General features: G+C 38.0%; 2 protein-coding genes across 2 annotated transcripts in view; both read left to right on the top strand.

Annotated features, from left to right (window-relative positions):
* The window catches only part of LOC117666101 (cytosolic phospholipase A2 epsilon-like), a 35,679-nt gene extending 32,745 nt beyond the window's left edge, over positions 1-2,934 (top strand). The window contains exons 20-22 of the mRNA XM_060688206.2: positions 30-196; positions 463-649; positions 2,056-2,934. Of these exons, the coding sequence (XP_060544189.2) occupies positions 30-196; positions 463-649; positions 2,056-2,279 (578 nt within the window). The 3' untranslated portion in view covers positions 2,280-2,934. The remainder of the gene's footprint in view (positions 1-29; positions 197-462; positions 650-2,055) is intronic.
* Positions 2,935-14,881: 11,947 nt separating this feature from the next.
* The window catches only part of LOC117665644 (cytosolic phospholipase A2 epsilon-like), a 55,443-nt gene continuing 48,806 nt past the window's right edge, over positions 14,882-21,518 (top strand). Inside the window, exons 1-2 of the mRNA XM_087876029.1 lie at positions 14,882-14,994; positions 15,361-15,393. Coding sequence (XP_087732155.1) covers positions 14,968-14,994; positions 15,361-15,393 — 60 coding nt within the window. The 5' untranslated portion in view covers positions 14,882-14,967. The remainder of the gene's footprint in view (positions 14,995-15,360; positions 15,394-21,518) is intronic.

Raw genomic sequence — 21,518 nt, 5'->3', positions numbered from 1 at the left:
GTACGGTAAATATGCATTTTGTCTTTCAGATACTGTACTGGATTGTAACCCCAATCACCTGACTGAGTCTGAAGAATATTTGGAGCTTGTAGACACAGCTTTCTTTATCAATACCAGCTGCCCACCTCTTTTAAGACCAGAAAGACAAGTAGACATTATTATACATTTAAATTACAGTGGAGGAGCACAGGAATTGGTGAGAAACTTTTTTATTCTCTTTAATCACTGGCCTCTTCATTCATGTTTCTTCACCTCTTATAAAGCAATAGTGCTAGAAAGATTTCTAAGATCCCTTCCAACTTTTTTATTCTGTATTTCTGTACTTCTGCCAGGTATGATGTGCCTATGTTATTCCCGAGAGTTGCCTGTCTATAGTTTCTTTAGAATATCTAGCCTTTGTGAAATAAAAAAAATGCATTTATATCTCTTGGGTCTTGATTACTCTTGTGTTTAATGCTTTAGCCACTGGATTTAAGCACAAGGTACTATCACCATCAGGGCATCCCATTCCCTAAAACTGTTCTGACAGAAGAAGACAGAAAGCATCTCAAGGAATGTTATCTCTTTGACGATGCAGAAAGTCCAAAGGCTCCTATATTGCTGTATTTTCCATTGGTGTGCGACAGCTTCCAAAAATACAAGGCACCTGGTAAGTTACAAAGGCTACTTGGGGACAGTGGTGGGATTCAGCCAGTTCACACCACTTTGGGAGAACCGGTTGTTAACGTTCTGAGCAGTTTGGCAAACTGGTTGTTGGAAAAAATAATTAGGGCAGAGAACCGGTTGTTAAATTACTTGAATCCCACCACTGCTTGGGGATCACTTTGCTTTCCTACCTGCTGATCTTATTTCCTATATATGTTTCTCATGTATGCGCATCCTAAAGGAATTGACAGTAATTTTTAAGCATTGGTATAAAATGAATGTCTTTATTTAGCGTATGGCATATCATACATGGAGTAACAATACATATTAACATTTCACCTAATTCCATAGAAAAAAATTAAATATAAATGTCAAAAAGGTCTATGTTCAAATATAAAATAAAGATCAATATTAGTTGTAGACTTACTAATACTAGTACTACTAGAGCCGTAGTGGCACAGTGGTTAGAATGCAGTACTGCAGCCTAACTCACCGCTCACTCCAAGAGTTCGATTCTGAGTGGCTCAGGGTTGACTCAGCCTTCCATCCTTCTGAAGTTAGTAAAATGAGGACCCAGATTGTTGGGGGCAATACGCTGACTCTGTAAACTGCTTAGAGAGGGCTGTAAAGCACTATGAAGTAGTATATAAGTGCTATTGCTATCAATACTAATGAGAATTTCTTGCTGGAAAAAAGACAATTTAGAAAGGATGAGTTTTTAGCAAACTCTTAACACTTGACAGCATTAAGGTCTAGTATTCCAGAGAAAATGAATTAGATGCAACATTCCTTTCTTCTGAATTTATTTTCAATGCTTCATACAATGAACAATTTTGGATCACTACTGTGTATTAAATCTATTTGCTATCATCCTCTCTTCTTTTGTTTCTGCAGGTCAATCTGTAATGACACTGTACATGGTTGAGAATAAAATATTAATGTTAGTCTTAACCTAAACAACTTTCTCTCATATCTCAATAATCTTAGATTTCAATTCCTGTGTTATTAGTACTGATAAAAGAAATATAATATAATTATGATGATTTCAACTAAGATAATTTCATATTATTATAGGTATCCTTTGTTTCTCACCAGCATGGAACAATTTAGGAACAAAGGGAGATGCTCCATTCTCCTCCTCCTTGACTGTTGTTACTAATGAAGCTTGTATTATATATTGATGCAAATATGAGTTAGATGCAACATTCCTTTCTTCAGATCTTATTTTCAATGCTTCATAAATTGAACCATTTTAGATTACAACTGTTTATTAAATCTGTTTGCTATCTTCCTTCCTTCCTTCCTTCCTTCCTTCCTTCCTTCCTTCCTTCCTTCCTTCCTTCCTTCCTTCCTTCCTCTTTCCCTCCCTCCCTCCCTCCCTCCCTCCCTCCCTCCCTTTTGTTTCTCCAGGTGTGGAACGTAGTCCAAATGAGATGGATGATGGCTATGCTGATGTCACTAGCACTATTTTTTCTCCATATGCTACTGGCATTCTGCAATACTCAGAGGAGGACTTCAATAAGCTGATAAATTTGACCAGCTATAATATTCTGAACAATGAACATATGATTCTTCAGGCTTTACGGACAGCAGTTGAAAGAAAAAAGCAGCAGAATTTCCATTCCTCTTTTTAATCCTTTCCAATGCTTTCTCCATATTTTCTAACCTGGGAAGCTAACAGGTTTACTTCATTTGTGCTACTGGCCAGTAATAAACACATGGGAAATAGGATAGGCGTCAGATTTAGAAAAATCAATTTGGAACAGAATTTAAAGCTATCTGAAATGAAGGAGGGCTTACTGAAATAAATTAAATCTATTTGTTGTGATCAATTCATTTATTTGGCATGTCCCCCACTTTTGGCATGTCAAAAGTGCTTTATCTTTGTTCATTTGCAATAATGAGGAAGAGGTATATTGAGAGTGAGTGCTCGGAAAGTATGTATTCAAAACGTGCTTTACAAATGGAATTAGAATAAAAAAATAACTTCTAGTCCAGCATATTATAAGATTTATTGAAGTACAATCATTAAATGGCAAAGGATTCTGAAGTTTGGGACTTAGTTTATAAATTTGAAGGTGGCTGTATCAAGTGATTTATGTATCAGATATGCATGTATGCATAAGATACACATTACAAATCAAACATAGACTTTAAAAATCAAAATAATAATTTTGCAAGTCTTCACCTGAATCCCAGCTGTGAATTTCTGATATTTTTATTTCCATCCTTGCACAGGATAGGCTGGAATAGTTATGAGGCAGGGGTCATTCTGTCCAAAATATCCACCACCAGAAATCCTGTTTTTTCCAACAATTTTTGAGACGTCTGAGTATCCCAAAGATGTTTTTCCAAAAGGCAACTGGACTTTCTTGTGTTTTTTTCCCCTTTGAAAACATTTTGCTTCTCATCCATCTTCTCCAATATTCCACTCATCAGCATCTACGCAAACCACAGATAAACACTAGCCAAGAGTGGAATCATGGAATTATCTGTGGTTTGCGTAGATGCTGATGAGTGGAATATTGGAGAAGATTTGTATAACCCCTTGAATATTACTTTATTTTCAAAAACAGTTTAAATGTTCCATGTAACCATTAAAAACAACAACCCAGAATAATGTTTGATTTTCAAATGTTACAAAGTGACTGTGCATATTAGGAGCTTAGTTGATTTTCAGAATAGTTTCCTGTCTCATTTTAAGTGTTGGCATTAACTTGTAAAGACGTTCTTGGTTGGGGCTACAGATTCTGAAGGAAGAGTTTATGTCAAGAGAAGTGACTGTGTAAATACCTCAATGGGGGATTGCCTGGTCCAAGATTAACCCATCCCCAGTGAGATATTCCTAGCACTGACTGAATTTTATTTTCAATGCCAGGCAAATAACTTTTTATCCTCCCAACACTTTTAATCAATTCATGTATTAACCTCAAATAAGTGTTAAAAAATCTGCTGCTTATAAACTCCTCAGGTTCCTCCATTTATTGTTTTACCATTGGTGTGTCATATCTCTTAATTATGATATTGTTTGATAACTTGTTCAGAATTTCATTAGATGTTGTTAATATGTTGTAAATCATTCTGGGAAAACCTCATTTTGTAGGACACACTACAAATCTTAAAAATGAAAATGAAATAAATCTGCTTTATGAGCTGTGGTGGCGCATTGGTTAGAGTGCAGTATTGCAAGCTATTTCTGCTGACTGCCAGTTGCCTTCAATTTGGCAGTTCGAATCTCACTAGGCTCAAGGTTGACTCAGCCTTCCATCCTTCCGAGGTGGGTAAAATGAGGACCCAGAGTGTTGGGGGCAATATGCTGACTCTGTAAACCACTTAGAGAGGGCTGTAAAGCACTGTGAAGCGGTTATATAAGCCTAAGTGCTATTGCTATTGCTATTATTCAGATTAGGATTCCTGCTTATACAAAGCAGTGTTTTATCATCAACATCTTATTGTTCTCCCATACTAATAATGGAAATGCATTCAGTTCCATAGATTGACTGATTGATTGTGGGGGGCATGAAATTCATAAAGCTGTACAAAACAAAAACAAAAACAAAAAAAACCATGTATATGGGACTCATATGACTTTACTTGAAAAAGCTAAACTGGTTCTGGCTTAATTAGTGCGCAGATAGAGGAACAATCTGGGAAGGCCAGAACTAGACAGAGAAGTTAAAAATGCTTCTTGGAAACAGCAATGCGAGCCAGTTCCATAATGAGTCAGCCAGCAAGTTGTTTGTTGCCTCAAAGACAACCTTACATACACTTTTTAACACTTTCAACAGAACAGGTTTTGATCACTTATCACTATCTCACAGAGAGATTTATAACCAAGTATATGATGAACATTTTGGTCAATCTACACAATAATCCAGTGACGGGTATAGTAGTGGATGCCAAAGGAATTTTGCAAGATTTTTTTTTCCTGTACCATTTTGTTATTTGTTAACTGGAAGATTGATTTTCCAGACAGTGGAATAGCTGTAAAATATGCATGAAGACCCACCAAAGCCAGTCACAGCAAAAAGAGCAAAAGTCCTAATCAAAACTCATTTATCACAGTTTTCTGGTCATAAAAAGGCCACTTTTTATTCACTACAGATGGGCAATTTGATAAGGAATTGCCAGTTAGGGCTCAGGGAAAGAAGACTCCCAAAATGCCAAATATTGCTTTAGTTCCAATTGCTTGCTTGGATCTACCCAATTAAGGTTTGAGAATCACATGTGTGTTAGAGGAGATTCTGTGTTTTGTACACATTATGGACTATTCTGGAGGTATGCTGTTTATCGATATTTGAATGAATCATTTTCAACAGAGTGAAAGGAAAAGAGTTTTCTAGGAATCTGATAAAAATATACATTATTTTGTATATGATTCCCATTTTTTCTTTTTATTAAGATTTTTTATTACATATGAGGTTTATATGAGGTTTGATTATTCAATCAAAACAAATGACTTATTAAAACTATATATCAGATTTTATAGCTTCTTTTTTCTTTACATCATTGTTTTTTTAAATAATGCAAAAAAGGGGAACTCTTACAGACCATGTGCCACAGAATAGAGTTTTCGTAGCACTTCGAATACCCCAAATATGAAACCTTTAAAGACTTCCCAAATAGAAAGTGAAATTTGAGGCAATATGCCTTTTACATATTTCTCTGATTACTATAAGTTGCATCATTCAATATGTCTCATATCAGTAATTTGGTGAGCAAGTGTTAATATGTCTAAAAATAATAAGCGAATTCCTCTTAAAATAATTCCCACTCCAGCTATTTCCTCCCCCACCCAGCAAATCTCTGGGAGAGGAAAACAGAATGAAAGGCAAATTCAAACAGAGTATTGAGCTAATTCCTATTCTGTTTTTTGTTAATTCAAAGTAGCAGTGGCAATATAGATGGCATGATAAATATTGCAATGGAATTGTGCTTTTCATTTTGCTTGTATCTTTTCCACTAATAAAAACAAGCAGAATTTGCAGGTGTGTATATATTTAGAATTTTATATAAGAATATCATCTCAAAATGGTTGCAAAGGTCTAAATATATAACATGAAAAAGCCAGGTCAACTATACTTTGAATATACAAATTCTATGAAATTACACATATGCAAATTACAGCCATTTTTCCAATCCATAGTTATAATTGTAATAAATTGTTTTATTTCCCCATTTGTAAAGTACAAACCATTCCAATGCTCTGTCTTTAAACTACTTTGAATTCCCTCTGCCTGTAATAATTTAAATAGGCAATTGATTGAAAACAGGAAGGTACAATCCATGGTTTGCATCCAGCTCCCAGAGAAGCCTGGGAAGGCCCCTATGCTTTTCCCAGATGGTGCCCTCCCCCCATTTCCATTCCATCATGGTGTTGCCAATGCTATACTTTCTTGTCCCTTTCTTCTTTCTTTTCCTTTTCCTGCTTAATCCACAATTCCATCTTGTTGGAATACAATGTTTATGTATTTTGTACAACAACTACAGCAATAGCCAGTAGGTGGCAGTGTTTATAGGTTTGTAGTTGTATCTAAGGTATATTCTATGTTTCCTGCTTCCTTTCTGCAGTTAAGCAGAAAAGCACATATGGACTGTGCACTGTTTGATCTATATATAGAATTCTATATATAGAATTTCTAACACATCTCACTGCTGTCTTGTTATTCTCCCCATGAAGAAGCAGAAGTTGTATTGTTTTAGCCTCTTTCACTGGGAGGAATGGAGGAACAACAGTTGGATAATCAGTTAACTGATGTACTTCCAGGGATTCTGTGAAGCTTTAGAGAGATGAAGGGGCTAAAAGGTATGAGGTAGAGTTCCAGGAGATGCCCTGTTGTTGATATTTGAACAAAGTCCCCACCCCACCCCACATTTCTTATGTAATAATAGTGTAGTCAGACAGCTGATATCTGATAAATTTCTCTCTCTCCTGCACCTAAATCTCCTTCCATTTCAAAATATTTGGAGAGTACTATCATGTCATTTAGAAATGATTCACACAGATATGTGCACTGCTTGATGACTGAAACATTAAGCAATAGACCGCATTGTGCTACTATTGTTGGAAACACCCAGCCAGGCAGGAGGAAGAATCAAGCAGGGAATCAGCCTTGAATCATTGCACAGCTGCAAGAGATCCAGGACTGATCCCTTCCCCTCCCCAACTCTAGATAGAACCTTATCTATCTGTTACCAAAGGAAGGCAAGAAGTCTTAAGAAGGTTTTTGTATTGCGGGCAAAATACAACAATTAGCTTGAACTCTACACATGTAGATCTGGTTGCTTGCGCCTGACATTCACAGATAAAATACTTGTTCCATCCTTGTCATCCTACCCACAATGTCTTCCCATTACATTTATTCACATTTCAATCTATATAGCAGTCATTAAGCATTTAAGTAAGCAACTGATGAGAAATAATGATGCACATTATAAATCAACACAGTAATTATAACTGTTAAGGATTATAATCCGGAAAGGCTTCTGCTATAACACATATATTAATAATTATGTATTGTAAGCCTATTCCCCCCCCCCCTGTAATAGATTATTGGAGTGTTCTTTCTTTTCTGAAAATTACAATGAATTTTTGCAAGCCTGAACTCCTTTCTTTGTATATTTTGTTGCTTTGTTTAGGGATTGTCAGGTGTGAACAACCAGGCCCAAATATTGAAGCTAACTACTGTATTATATTCTGCCTATAATACAGGAATCTCCTCAGTCCGGCAGCTAATTTTGGGAACAATTAGATTAGATTCCAAGGAACCTGGAGAGAGCATTCAGTCTCAGCCCTTTTGCAGTTATGCAGTGACTCCAGGCTAACTCCACACTTGATTCTTCCTCCCTGCCAGGCTGGGTGTTTCCCAACAGGGATGGCAAAATGTAGAGGGCCTTTTTACCTATTTGTGGGGTAAGGTAAGAGTTGAATCTTGAATGTTTTGAGAAGGTCATGGATTAATTGATAATGTGCCTTCAAGATAATGTGCCACCAATAACCTCCCACTGGCCAGTACGCTCTCATAGAGAGGGGCTCCTCCAGGTGCCGTCGGCCAAACAATGTCGACTGGCGGCCCCCAGGGGGGGAGCCTTTTCTGTGGGGGCACTTACTATCTGGAATGAGCTCCGCCTGGAGATATGGAGGATCCCGGATCTGCGCACCTTCCGTCGCGCTCTCAAGACTTTTTTATTCCATCAAGCCGGCCTGGCCTAAATCTTTTCCCCTTTAAAATGTAAATTTTAATTTGTTTTTAAAATTATTGGATGTTTTTAATTTGTCTTGGCCAAATTGTTTTAATTCAGTTTTATTCTGTTTTTAAATTTTGTATTTATGTGTTTTATTCTGTGGCTGTTCACCCCCCTGAGTCCTTCGGGAGTAGAGCGGTATACAAATCCAATAAAATGAAAAATGAAAAAAATGAAATGAAAATGAAAATGAAAGTTGGTGCTGATTCTTAGGGACGACATAGAGGGATCATCTGTCCCCAATCAGACTCTTTGAGTCTTTGAATGGTATGCTCTTTGCCACTGCAATAAAGTCCATTCTCTGTGTGTCTGGTTGTCCTTCTTTTTCTTTCCATTTTCCCCAGGGTTATATCATTCTCAATAGATGAGTCATGACTTAGCTTATTGTTTTCAAAAATATAAAATAATCTTTCCTTTAATTAAATATGTATGCTCTCTGCTTTATGAACAAATATTACATGTTGCCATAAGTCATGGGCAATTTATGCTCTATTGTGAAATTTATTTTCCCTTATAAATTAAAGAACTGTTGGAACTCTTGATAATAAGAACTCTTTGCAATAAGTTCAGTTACCTTTGGATCTTGTAATCATATAATGTTTTACTCTCTTGTAATTCCTTTCTCTCCAATCTTTCCGCTTTGCAAGAGAACAAAACAACAACAACAGATCAGGCAGAGGACAATGCATACTGACTATAATGGTGAGCATGTGATTGATAGATGCTGAAATGGTGTGCCCAATGTAGGCATTGGTCATAAAGTTATTTTTCAGCGCTATTGTAACTTTAAACAGTTGCTGAACAAGGCAGTCTATATAGCAGTGGTGGGTTGCTACTGGTTCGCACCAGATCAGCTGAACCGGTAGCGGTGGTAGCGGGAAGCTCTGCCCATCCACACACATGCTTCTGCGCATGCGCAGAAGCGTGCACACAAGTGAACTGGTAGTGACGGGATTTGGAACCTGCGCCTGCTATATAGGAAGGGTTAGATTTTCTGCCTTGTATGTTGTATGAACACCTAAATCATTAGGTGTTCCCTCATTATACGTAAAATTCTCTGGGTTCTTTAGAAAGATATCTGGCTATTAAAGTCATGAAAGAACTTGGTATATATACAAATACCCTCAAATTCAAATAGAACATTGTTGGATTTCTGAAAACATTATCACGTTTATACTGCTACCAGCAGATGGCATCCATTGTAAGCAATCAGCCTTTCTTTATAAATTTTATGGCTAGAACTAGAACTAGGATTCACATTCTCTAGGTTTCTAACCGATGTCTTTACCACTGCAACACATTGGCTCTGATTGATACAGAACACAGATAATTAAACAGTTTTAAAGGTTTTGTTAGTTAAGAGGCATCAACTGCAATCCTAAACGCACTGACCACACTGGCCAAACCACACCAGGTTTGATGTCATTTGATATAGTATGTGCTCAGTATAGTATGTGAACTTTTTCAAGAGAATAGTTTATCCATAAACCACAATTATGCCTATCAAATTCTATTTAAAAAAAGAATCAATGCAAATTAATGTTTTCCTTAGAAGCAGTCTTTTCGTTTCAAGAAGAGCTAAGCCAAATCCCCACCTTTTCCCAATTTCACCTTGACAAACTAGTTGCCTAGAAACCCTACGGCAGAGGACACCAAGACACAAATATTGCCCACGCATGAAAACCCCAATTTCTGTCAGAGGTGGTCAAAACCTTTCTTCCCAATCTCTGACTAAAACAGCTGATCTAGCCCCAGCAGGAGAAATATATTTTGGGGTTAGATGAGAAATGTGTGACAATTTACTAACAGTATTATAAGAACCAAAATCAACTGGCTAAATAACACCGACTGTCCTTGAATTCTATTTACCTGTTTCGAAGAACTTATGCACTATTTAAAAGGTGGATCTTTGTATTTTTTCAGTGACCAAAAATAGAATTTCTTGAGGGAATTTAGGAATATAAAGCTGGCAAGATGGAGTAAACGTAACAAGGCTCTGTGACACAGTAATGACAAGGCAAGACGTGATATAACATTGCCTTGTAAGCTCTCCTTTGCTTTGATGTGTCATAATATCTCTGTGAGTCAGCGTTTATATAATTAACATCATTATATGTGCTCAAATGCTTGTTTGTTTGTTTTCCTAGCATGGAATAATTAAAGTACCACTTCTACTTGATCTTTCTGTTTGATTATATTTTAAGAAAATATTTCTGGGAATCAAGTTATAACATTTAACTTCAGTGGTTATTATGTAGAAACCCTTGCTGCTATGAACCATATGTAGACACGCTTGAGTTTAAACACTTGAACAGTGTTTCAATATAACAAAACGGGTATTTATTTAATAATAAGATTTATTAATCTTGGCATAATATAGTTGGTTATAACATTATTAATTAGTTTTCCCCCTTCCCCCCCTCCCCAAGAATCTGGAAGTAAATCCCATGGCACCCAGTAAATGTATACCTGTTGTTTGAGGCTTTGTGAGCAACAATTCATTTGGCAGGTATTAGAAATAAAACAAGGTTGTAGAATGAGCCTTAAGCAATTTATTTAAATGCACAAGTATTCATTTTCTCCAATAAGAAAGATGTTTGACTGCTTTAACCAGTTTTAAAATAATTGTACTTGTGGAAGAAAGAGGAATTTAAAGGTCTAAAATTATCCTAGATAACAAATGCATAAATGTGTGGAAACAGAATTTAAATATCTGGACCCCTTTGCAGTCAAGTATCAGGGCTGGAAATAAGATTGAAACAACATTAGTTGCACTTCGTATGACCTCTGGTGGGAGTGGGATGGAGGTAACATATTCAACCTGGCTCTCCTTGATCTCATGGTGGCTTTCAGTATCATTGATCATGGAATCCTTTTGGGTTGTCTCTGGGTTCACCTATTTCTTTTGAGGTCAGTCCTGATCAGGTGTGATAGGGAGCAAGAGGTCAACACATCGCTCTGCACCAGGGGTGGGTTTCTACTGGTTTGCCCCGGTTCGGGCAAACTGGTAGTGGTGGCGGCCCACCCGCCCAGATGTCACCAAAAATGCTCTGTGCATGCGCAGAAGCACCGCACGCTACCAATAGCGAACCAGTAGCGCCAGGATTTGAATACCACCACTGCTCTGCACTGTGTGGTGCCATAGGGCTCACTGTTTGCCCCTTTCCTTTTGAACATCCACATGAAGACAGTGGATAAGATCATCTGTCACCATGAGATAAAGTACCATCAATATGCAGATGATACTCAGTTGTATATCTCCACCCCTGTGAACTAAGTGTTCTGTGATGCCCTCTCATGGTGTTTGGAGCCTGTGGGGGATCTGGATGGAGAATAACAGGCTTCAGTTGATCCCTGGTAAGAGAGACTGGCTATGGGTAGAGCCTCTTCTGTATCTGGAGGTAGACCATCTTTGGTTCTGGATGGGGTTACACTGCCCAAATGAACCTTGTGTGTAATCTGGGGGTTCTCCTGGACTCACAACTCCTGCTCAAGGAGCAGGTGGCAATCAAACTTCGTGCTGTGCATCGGTTACACCTTTTCTTGGATTGAGAGGTCCTTTTTTTCAATCATATTCTGGTCATCCCCGTATTCACTACTGCAGTGTGCTCTAATGGGGCTACCTTGAAAAATATCCAAAAGTTTCAACTGGTGTAGAATGCAGTGACCCAAGCAGTTTTGGGTGCCTGCCATGTTATGTTAGCTGTAGTTGGGTTCCCATTTGGTTCAAGGCTCAATTTAAGCTAATGGTTTTAACCTTTAATGGCATCAGAGCCATCTCATACCTATTTCATCAACCTGTTCCATATGATCATTCAGGAAGGGTATGTTATAGTCTTAGATCCTGTGCTGGCTAATGACTCTTCTTGGTGGGGCTATAAAGGGCCTTTGAAACTAATGCAAGTAGAAAGGAGGGGAAAAGAGATACCTTAGATGAAGTTTTTATTCTCTTTCTGAAAATTCTTTAAAAACTTGTATGGTATTATATTCTTCCTTTTCTATATTTACAGGTAGTCCTCAACTTACAACCATTTATCTACCCTGTTTCCCCCAAAATAAGACATCCCCTGATAATAAGCCCAATTGGGCTTTTGAGCGCATGGCAATAAAGTCAAGCACTTATTTTCAGGGTTCAAAAAAATATAAGACAGGGTCTTATTTTCGGGGAAATACGGTAGTGACATTGAAAGTTACAATGGGACTGAAAAAAGTGACTTATGACCAATCCTTGAACTTATGACCATTGCAGCATCCTTATGATCATGTGATCAAAATTTAGGAGCTTAGCAACCAGCATATATTACAATGGTTGCAGTGTCATGTAGTCATGTGATCATCATTTGTGACATTCCGGGCTGTAAATTCAATGGGGGATGCTGGATTCACTTAGCGACTGGGTGTTTCACTGAACATCTGCAGAGATTTGCTTAATAACCATGGCAAAAAAAGTTCTAAAATCGGGTGTGACATACTCAACAGCCACCTTGCTTAGCAATGAAAATTTTAGTTCCAATCGTGGTTATAAGTCAAGGACTATCTTTGTAGATCCAAACCAAAATTCTATCATATACTGTTTATGGGACATCAAACCCAACTAAAATAGAAATGGTAAGAGTAGTTTAATTAACACTCAGGATTATGGAGTTTTTGTATCAGCAGAACACCACAAATTAACACCTTGCTTGCATTGCAGTCAGGCATCAAATCTTTCACTTAGCACAAGAAAATGCCCTACAGCATTCAAAGACTTTCTCAATATTTTTGTATCCTTTTAATGGTATCAAAAACTTGCCTTGTCATCCCAATATGTTATTTTCCTCTTTCCCTACTGGTGATGCTTACACAGCAACCCATTTTATCAAATTGGCTTTACCAGAGGTTAGTAATATAGTTTTAAAGTGTGCACATGACATATGACTTATAAGACGAGTCACTGCAAGCAATCTCATGGGTGTGCAGTTGGTAAAATACCATTCATCCTTGGGAAGGACACAGGGATGCCCACAGAAATGGTCAAAATGTCATGACGGCGGTTATGATCATGCAATTGATCATAGATAGTCACATCTGCCAAAGGGTGGAGCTTCAGTTGCATAGTCACAACTGCCATTTTGACTTTTTGGTCATCCTTCACAGACTCTCCTGGAAGGACAGATCATCCTACATCTGTCATGCAGGAGCGTGGAAAAAATCCAACGGTGTTTTTTTTTCAATGTAGCCACAACAGGTTCCAGCTTCTCCTCTTCCACACCTCCTCTTCTTTTAAGTAGAACCAAATCCTTTGTCTAAGTGCACTCAGTCTATTCCCATTGTTCCTCTTGCACCCACCCCAAAGGCCAGAAGGGTACTTACAGTGCTTAACCACCCCTCCAAATAATGGTCTAATACAGGTAGTTCTCGCTTACTGACTGCCAATTTGGCACTTGTTCAAAGGTGCAACAATATAAGAAAACATAGCTTTGTGACCAATCCTCACATTTATGACTGTCTTGTGGTCATGTGGTCACCATTTATGTGCTTCCCAACCAACTTGCAACAACCAGAGTTAACAAACAACATGGAAGTAAAAAGTCGTGGCCAAAGCATTGTTTCAGTTAAGGCTGAATGGAAAGCAAGGTTAGAAGCCCTTTGTGGTCACATGATTTTCTGCTTAGTGACTGTGGCACATAGTGACTGACTCGCTGGTCCCAATTGTGGTCACTAAACAAGGACTACCTGTGAAAGTGCTACTATTCCAAACTGCACAGTGCACTGGCCTCTCATTGCAAGTCGTTGTCCCTCTGAAGTAGGATGCCAGAGACATAATACTCAGGCTTCCTAAAATGGATGGACCAACCAGCACCAGGCCCCAATGGGATTCCCTCAGGAAAAAGCCCAGCAATAGCAAAACAAAATTTAACTACTAGTTCAAACAAATTGACTAGATAATACCATTGAGCAGATCTAAGTAAAGTCCCACTGATGTTATGAGTACATTCAACATATCATTTGACACTAATAGGGCCTTAGCATTTGAATTTAGCTTAGCTGAATTTGAACTGAATTGTGCTCATTTTTCAAAGACCGGTTATTTTCAAAAAAGTGATTTTTCTATAGAATCTCACTAAAAATTTGGAAGCAAATTTTGGAAGCAAATTGCTGCTGGCTGTGTCTGAACACACCTGGAGGTCACTAAATTATTCATCTATCTATCTGAGGGAGATTGGTAGTTCAAAAATGTGAAAAAATAAAGGAATAAAAATAAATTTATATAGCAGAGCAGAGTAAGGAATTTGAGATGGGCAGCCATATAAACTGAAATAATAAAAAAATTAATTAATTGGGGGACATGATTCATTTGTATTCTAAGTATTTCCTCTTCCTTTCAAATGCTGATAATCCCAGGATAGACATGTTAGCTACAGAGATTAGGGAAACCCAGGTTCAAGTTCCCCCTAAATCATGGAAATTAAAAGATGATCTTGAGTCAATCATTTTCTTCTCTTCTAATCTACCCCATAAAATAGCTGCTGTGACAATAAAAATGAAGCAAGATCATATATACAGTAAACTCCTTAGAAGACCACAGAGATTAAATTGTAATGAATTTAAATCCACAGACTGCATTTTTGTATGGAAGGATGTAGAAATTCCTATACAGTAGACAGCAAATCTGCTAACCTTGTACTGGATCCCCAAAACCTAGTCCTCCACCCTAAAATGTTTAATATATTAAATCTATTCTCGGGTCGATGCTCTCTTTTTCCTGATTCTCTGACTTTCTGTCTTTGCAAACTGAAGAATGGGCCAAAGTTATGGTAGACTCAGCATAAAAATGTAATCACTGACTGGATATTCTGACTTCCTTCATATCTATGTGGCAGCAGTCTAGCCTCAAATTAACCAAAATGATTACTTCAACAGGCTAAGGAAGAGAGGGAGGGAATTATGTTTCTGGAATTCAGAGAGAGGTGTGGTCATGAATCATGTTTTAAAACATCTTCTTGTCTCCTTCAGTTAGGAGAGTGTCAGTTGTGGATTCTATCGCTGTTTCCCATTCTCAGCTCCTGGAGTGAATTATATGCAACTTATACTACCATGGGAGCAAATTACAGTTCATTTGAGGTAAGAAAATCATTTGTTGTTAGAGACTTGCTATTGTCTCTACTGTTTTAGAGACATCATGTAATATATTTATGCTTCTTTCCCATTGAAAAGTTAGGCAGAATATAGAAATCCTTACATACAGAATACAGAATAACAGAGTTGGTAGTGACCTTAGAGGGAGGTCATCTAGTCCATCCCCCTAATCAAGCAGGACAACCTATAGCATTCTGGACAAATGGCTGTCCAATATCTTCTTAAAAACCTCCAGTGATGGAGCCCCATAAACAATATTAATGGTACTCATATGCAAGTAAATACTTGAAAAGTATCAAATCAGTATTTGAAATTAGTGTTTTAAATACATCTATTTTGGTTTTTGTTTAGGGCATAGCCAACAATCGAGAAGAACCGGAAAAGGTATGTACAAAATGTATGAGTGCTAAATTGAAAATCTTCACATATTTTGCAGTTATTCTCATTTAATTTTAGACAAAAACGCTTTGGGAAAAAAGTGAATTACTTTGAAAATGGTCAGGCATGGATTTTTGTCTTTATATAGTGGATAATGGGTTCTGTGGATGTAACCTGTCTTTCACTGAACAACTGACATCTTCTTTGCAAGCATCTATTAAAGCTCAAGGCTAGAAGTTGTGAGGAAAATCCTTTCTGTTTTCTTCAGATCAGGAAGCACAGATAGGCAGAAATAGCAGAGTGATGCAGAACCATGAAATTCAGGGACAGCAGCAATAATAAAACTACAACAATTGTAAGATTATTTTGAAATTTAAGAACTTTTGAAGTCCTTAGATCCTCTAAAGTAGGCAGAGTTAAAATTTTCAGTCCCATTTTTTAGTTAGGCGTTCAGGAGAATACAATAAATGTGAATAGGTCCCTTAATCCTTTCAGAAAGGATATGAAATCAGCTGAAAGTAGGCTGATTTATAAATTAGTACTGTTTTTATCAATAGCATATGCCTTACAACAGGGGTCCCTAACCCTCAGTCTATGGCCCGGTGCCAGGCCACAGCCCATTCAAAACTGGGCCACAGAAGTGGTGGATGAGCATATGTGTGAATCCATCCCCTCCCACTCATGTCTGCTACCGCTACTGCCTTTGCCAGTCCCCCTGAGCTGGAAAGGTTGGAGACCACTACCTTACAAGGCCCTTTCTTCTTTTTATTTCATTTTTCTTTTATTTATAGGTGATTTCCTTCCCCCTCTTTATATACTTTTTCTCATTCTCTCACTCTTAGCTTATTTCATGGGCATGAGCATTTGCATCTTTTAAGAAGATGTACAATGTACATTTCATTATATCCCACCTCTTCGCCTCTTCATTTTCAAGTACTAGGACTGGTGCACAGGTACAGAATGTGACATAGAACTCTATGGATGATGCCCAAATTGTGCTTGAAATCTTGAGATTCACCTTGAAAATATATTTGCACTCAAACCTACCTTTATTATAGGTACAAAAACATTTGAATTGTTTTATATAAATAGCACATGCTGCTGGGTCAAAATAGCAATAAAGTAATAAAACCATTAAAGAAAAAGAATAAAATAGGCAAGTTTTGTTAGCATGCTGTGTTGACCAGTTAACATGAATATGTCTCCTTCATCATCCTTCCACACAGATCTTTAACTTCATTTGATAGTGTCTTTTTTGTTTTATGTGAACTGTAAATATCAGTGTCTACTATTCATAAGAATCTGCCATATTTGTCATATCTACCATATTGAAATTCACAAGTGCCCATACTTCCAAATTCCAATTAGCACTAACTCTGTGCTCACCTGCAATGTCAAACCACAACAGAGTGACACATTGTGGTTAAATAGTCACCCAGATGGAGTGAAGAAACAGCAAGTACATTCAAGTTCACTGAGGTATTTTGTGTTTCTATTAGAGTCCTAGGTACTTAATTTCTATCTTTTGTGAGCATTTCATATCCTTGGAATATGCATTGAATCTAATGAGTTATTTTGCTTTGCTCATGTTAGAGTTTTTGTAGGTGCCAGCTGAGAGCAACTGCTACATGATCATATATTGAATTAAATAACTGTTGTAATATGTCTATGGAAGATTCTCAGTCATCCAGGTCATGGTTGTCCCAAAGGTGCTTTTTCAAGAGGTAATTGGACTTTCTGGTTTTTCTTTGAAGACGTTTATAACATCTTCAAAGAACGTATAAATCCTTCCATTCCCCACCATCCAGTCAGAGCTGAAGAAGTTTCTTGGATGAGAAGTGAAATGTCTTCAAAGAAAAACCAGAATGACCAGTTGCCTCTTGAAAAAGCACCTTTGGGACAATTGTTGTAATAGTTCTCCCGTTTACTTTTAGGAAAGGATATGAACCATCATATCCTTTCCTAGAGGTTTCTGCAAAGCAGCTAAACTGAAACTTTGTAGAGATTGTCTCTACAAAAGAGTCCAAGGCTGTAATTCCCAGGCTTAAATACCCAAGGTGATATTTCAGGACATGATCCTAAACATATCTTGAGAATGAACATGTCTCTTTGAATTAAACATTAGATGCACACAGAATTGTATCCCATGCTAGGAAAAATTATATTTGTTGAATGTTGTTCTGTCACAAAGCTGTTTAAAAACAGAGAAATATATATATATTTGTTTTCTCAGGTTTTCGCAGGTGTTTGTATGTAGGTCTTTGGTTATTCGGGTCTTCTTCCACGTAAAATTGGAAGTGTCTTGGTGACGTTTCGACGAAGTCTCATTCATCATCTTCAGGCTGGTGTTCTCGGCTTCGTGCTTCTAGGAGCAATGGAAGCTTGCTCCTGGAAGCACGAAGCCGAGAACACCAGCCTGAAGATGACGAATGAGACTTCGTCGAAACGTCGTCAAGACACTTCCAATTTTACGTGGGAGAAGACCCAAATAACCAAAGACCTACACACACACACACACACACACACACACACACACACACACACACATATATATATATATATATATACACACACACACACACACATATATAATTGATACTGATTTGTAGCAGCTCCCATCCGTTGCTATTTCTAGACTTTGTATTGTCATGCTTGCTGCTGCTGTAAGATGTTATAAAAGTTTGGATATAAATTTATTTTCTGTGGAAATCTCATAAGAATAAATAGAGCAATACAACTTTGTCTTGTGTTTCCAGGCAAGTTTTGGATCATACATCGCACACTGATAAATTTAGCTTCTTGGGAAAATTTATTTTCTTGGCACTGTCCAACAGAGAAAACCATTTCTGTATCTTTCACTTCAGAAGATTATTTTGGGGGAATACCTTTTCAGTTTAATGAATCTGATCATGATTTTCATAAATTTGTAGGCTAATTAGATGATAATGAAGTTTCCCCTTTAAATCCTTTTCCTGGCTGCCATTCCATATGACTTGACACCTTTGTTTGTTATTTGATGAGTCAAGGCATGATTTGCATTCAGCAAGAGGAGAAAATAGAGGCACGTACAAGGTGTGGTTAAAAAAAGGTCAAGATTAGCACATGTGACATACATAATAACAGTGGAGTCTAATTGTGGCTACCATCTTGACTTTTTTTATCACATCCTGCGGACATCCCTGAGAGATGATGTAACGGCATTGATTACGCTCTTTTATCTTTCAGTTCATTTGTTTGTAATAGCCATTCTAGATTGACATGATGGCAATTGCAGACAGAAACATTCAGGGAACACCAGATTAGAAAGACTGGCGAATTGTATATGTGCTGATTGAGTCTGTACAATTTGCTTCCTATCTAGCTATTTGGTTATATAATTAAGTCCATTCCTTTTTAAGTTTCAATCTGTAGGCATGCTGTTTTCCTTTTTATACTTTTAATTGTCAGAGTTTAAAGCTGAATTACTGTATTTTTCAGAGTATAAGATGCAGTTGCCCCCCCTAAAAGAGGGTGAAAATTTGGGTGTGTCTTATAAACTGAATGTAGCCCCCCCCACCCGCCCACATCCTTTGGCCTCCGTGCGTCCTCTCAAATGGAGCTTTTCGAGGGTGAAAAGGCAAGGCGCAGAGGCCAAAATGGCAACCCAGAACAGTTGCTGCCTTGTCAGACTGGTTCTGTGCTTCGCCTGCTGTACTCACTGGAGCGCCTTGCGATGATCAGCCGCATTTTTGAAGCTGCGTATCTGCCCCAACAAAATGCGTGCGAGTGTAGCGACCTGTTGCTAAACTTCAATTCTGGGAACAGCTGATTGGGGGTATTCTAGGAGGCCGATCCACCCGCCAATCAGCTGCTTGTGCTGAATCAGGCTAATGTACTGAAGCTGACCAGGCTGTTTGCTAAGGATGCTAGCCAGATGAATACCAATGGATGCTGGTAGGCAGAAGCAGAATTTTTTTTTCTTTCCTCTCCAAAAACTAAGGTGCATCTTATACTCTGGAGTGTCTTATACTCCGAAAAATATGGTAATGCCAGTGAATGCCCCTTTTCAGCCTGTAGTTTTCCAGAGGATGAGGTTGGTTGGCTATAATAATTTGATAATAATTGTTTTAATTTCTAAATTTTATAAGTATTACTGAAGTAAATTAAATAAAGTTTGCATTTCTTAATCTTAATCAAAGACTTAACTTTGACTACATCATAACCAGTAAGTTGTAGCTGAAATGTTTCATAATAGCCAAAAAGTCATCATTTTCATCGTAAATCTTCTATTTTTTCCCCATTTCTTTGCGGTATCATTTACCTCATATGCAATATATAGCATCTTTTAGGGTCATTATTGTGGCAAAATTATAAAAGTGAGGACAGACTTTATATTACTTCAACACAGGCTGGACGATGCAATGAAGACACCCTAGACAGGAAATAGTTTTGGTTTTTCAAACTGGATTTTTGATAAATTTTGTACTTGGTGTAAAGTAACAGCAGGGTGGACAATATGCTGTTAAAACATGGAGTGATGTGCTCTAGTGTTTTAAACAAAATTAATTACATATATGTTAGTCTAAACTGTATTGTTATTTGTGGATTTGTTTGGGAAATTATAAATAGGTTTGATATTTTTTCTGAGCAGTTTCTGTGAATTTTTTGAAATATACTTTTTTTTGAAATATATTTTTGAAATATAATGAGTTCATACACATTAAGCCATAGCATCGTTTATTCAAATTTGTTTTAGTGTTACCACCCATTATCACATATTGTCAGGGGTGGGCTTCAAAAATTTTAGCAAGGGGTTCTCTGCCTGGTTGCTGGGTGGGCATGGCCATGATGGGTGTGGCCTAGTCAGTCTCCTGCACCATGGTGTGTGTGTGTGTGGGGGGGGCGTTTTTGCCCTTCCTGGGCTCCAGAGGCTTTCTTCGAGCCTCCAGGAGGGCAAAAATGGTCTCCCCGGGCTCCAGAGGCCCTCTGGAGGAACTTCCCAAATTTTGGGTAGGCTTGTTTTTCGGTCTCCCTGAGCCTCTGTGCGTGCCCTGCACTTACCTGCATCCAAAATGGGCTGCATGGGGACTCCTGGGAGGGGTGGGGTTGGGTCGGCAGGGACAGCCAGGAGTGGAATTTGGGGGTTCTCCAAACTGCACAGAATCTTAGCTAGAGGTTCTCCTGAACCCCTGCGAACCCCAAGCAGCCCACCTCTGCATTTTGTATGGTTTTAGTGTTACCCCCCATTATGGCTTATAAACCATGGTTTCTGACTTAAGATGATGAAAGTATCTATTGTAGTTTAATCAACAAAGCACTGTTAAGCAAATCAAGGGTTAGAGTAATGTATGTGCCAGGTCATTTTGTGAGTAGTTGTAACGGGAGGGCAGAAATTTTAATTACTATTTTTTCTCTTTTTTTAAAAAAATGTAATATTTGAACAATAACATTACACTGAGGCAGTGACCACTGAATTACTGATTAATGGTTTACTTACTTCCTGATTCAGTGGCAATAACCAATAGCCATTTTGTTAACTTTGCTCCTTACTGTGCTCTTGTCTCCATATTTTGTTTCCTTCCATCTCTTTGTGGAAGGATTATACTCGACTACAATTGTTCAAACAGTCACCAATAGTGTCTCTTCCTCCTGGCACATTCCGCAGTATTGGTATCCATACATAAGCAATGTGATGCAACTTGACATGGAAGCTGATTCACACAGTAATTTTCATATAGTTGGCTTTCCCCACGAGTTGGTTGGGGAATGCTAATTTCACCTTGTGAGGTCAGAATGGAATCATTTGATGTGATGTCTCATCATATCCTGGTCCAGCCCCAGTTTCCTAATATTCAGGATGTGTTTTGCTGTAATCACTACCACGCTGATTTCACAAGGCCTGGGCACTTGGCCAGGCTTGGTACTGTATAGCAGGTTCATCAATTGAACCTCTAGGAGGTTAGGCAAGCATGTGAAGCAATTCGTTCTGTACAGATTGCTTTGCATACTTGAATCCCAAGGAAGTCAGAATAGAACTATGGCTGTTTTGCATCTGTAGGGATTAGCATTTGTTATTTGGGAATATTGCCATTGTTGTCCTAATAGTTCCTGCTTTTGGTTTGCTGCTGGCAGAGTTATTTTTGCGCTTGTAG

Source organism: Pantherophis guttatus, chromosome 1 (assembly GCF_059756535.1).
Source record: "Pantherophis guttatus breed Tessera chromosome 1, ASM5975653v1, whole genome shotgun sequence".
NCBI classification, from domain to species: domain Eukaryota; kingdom Metazoa; phylum Chordata; class Lepidosauria; order Squamata; family Colubridae; genus Pantherophis; species Pantherophis guttatus.
This window is presented reverse-complemented; position numbering and strand designations above follow the sequence as displayed.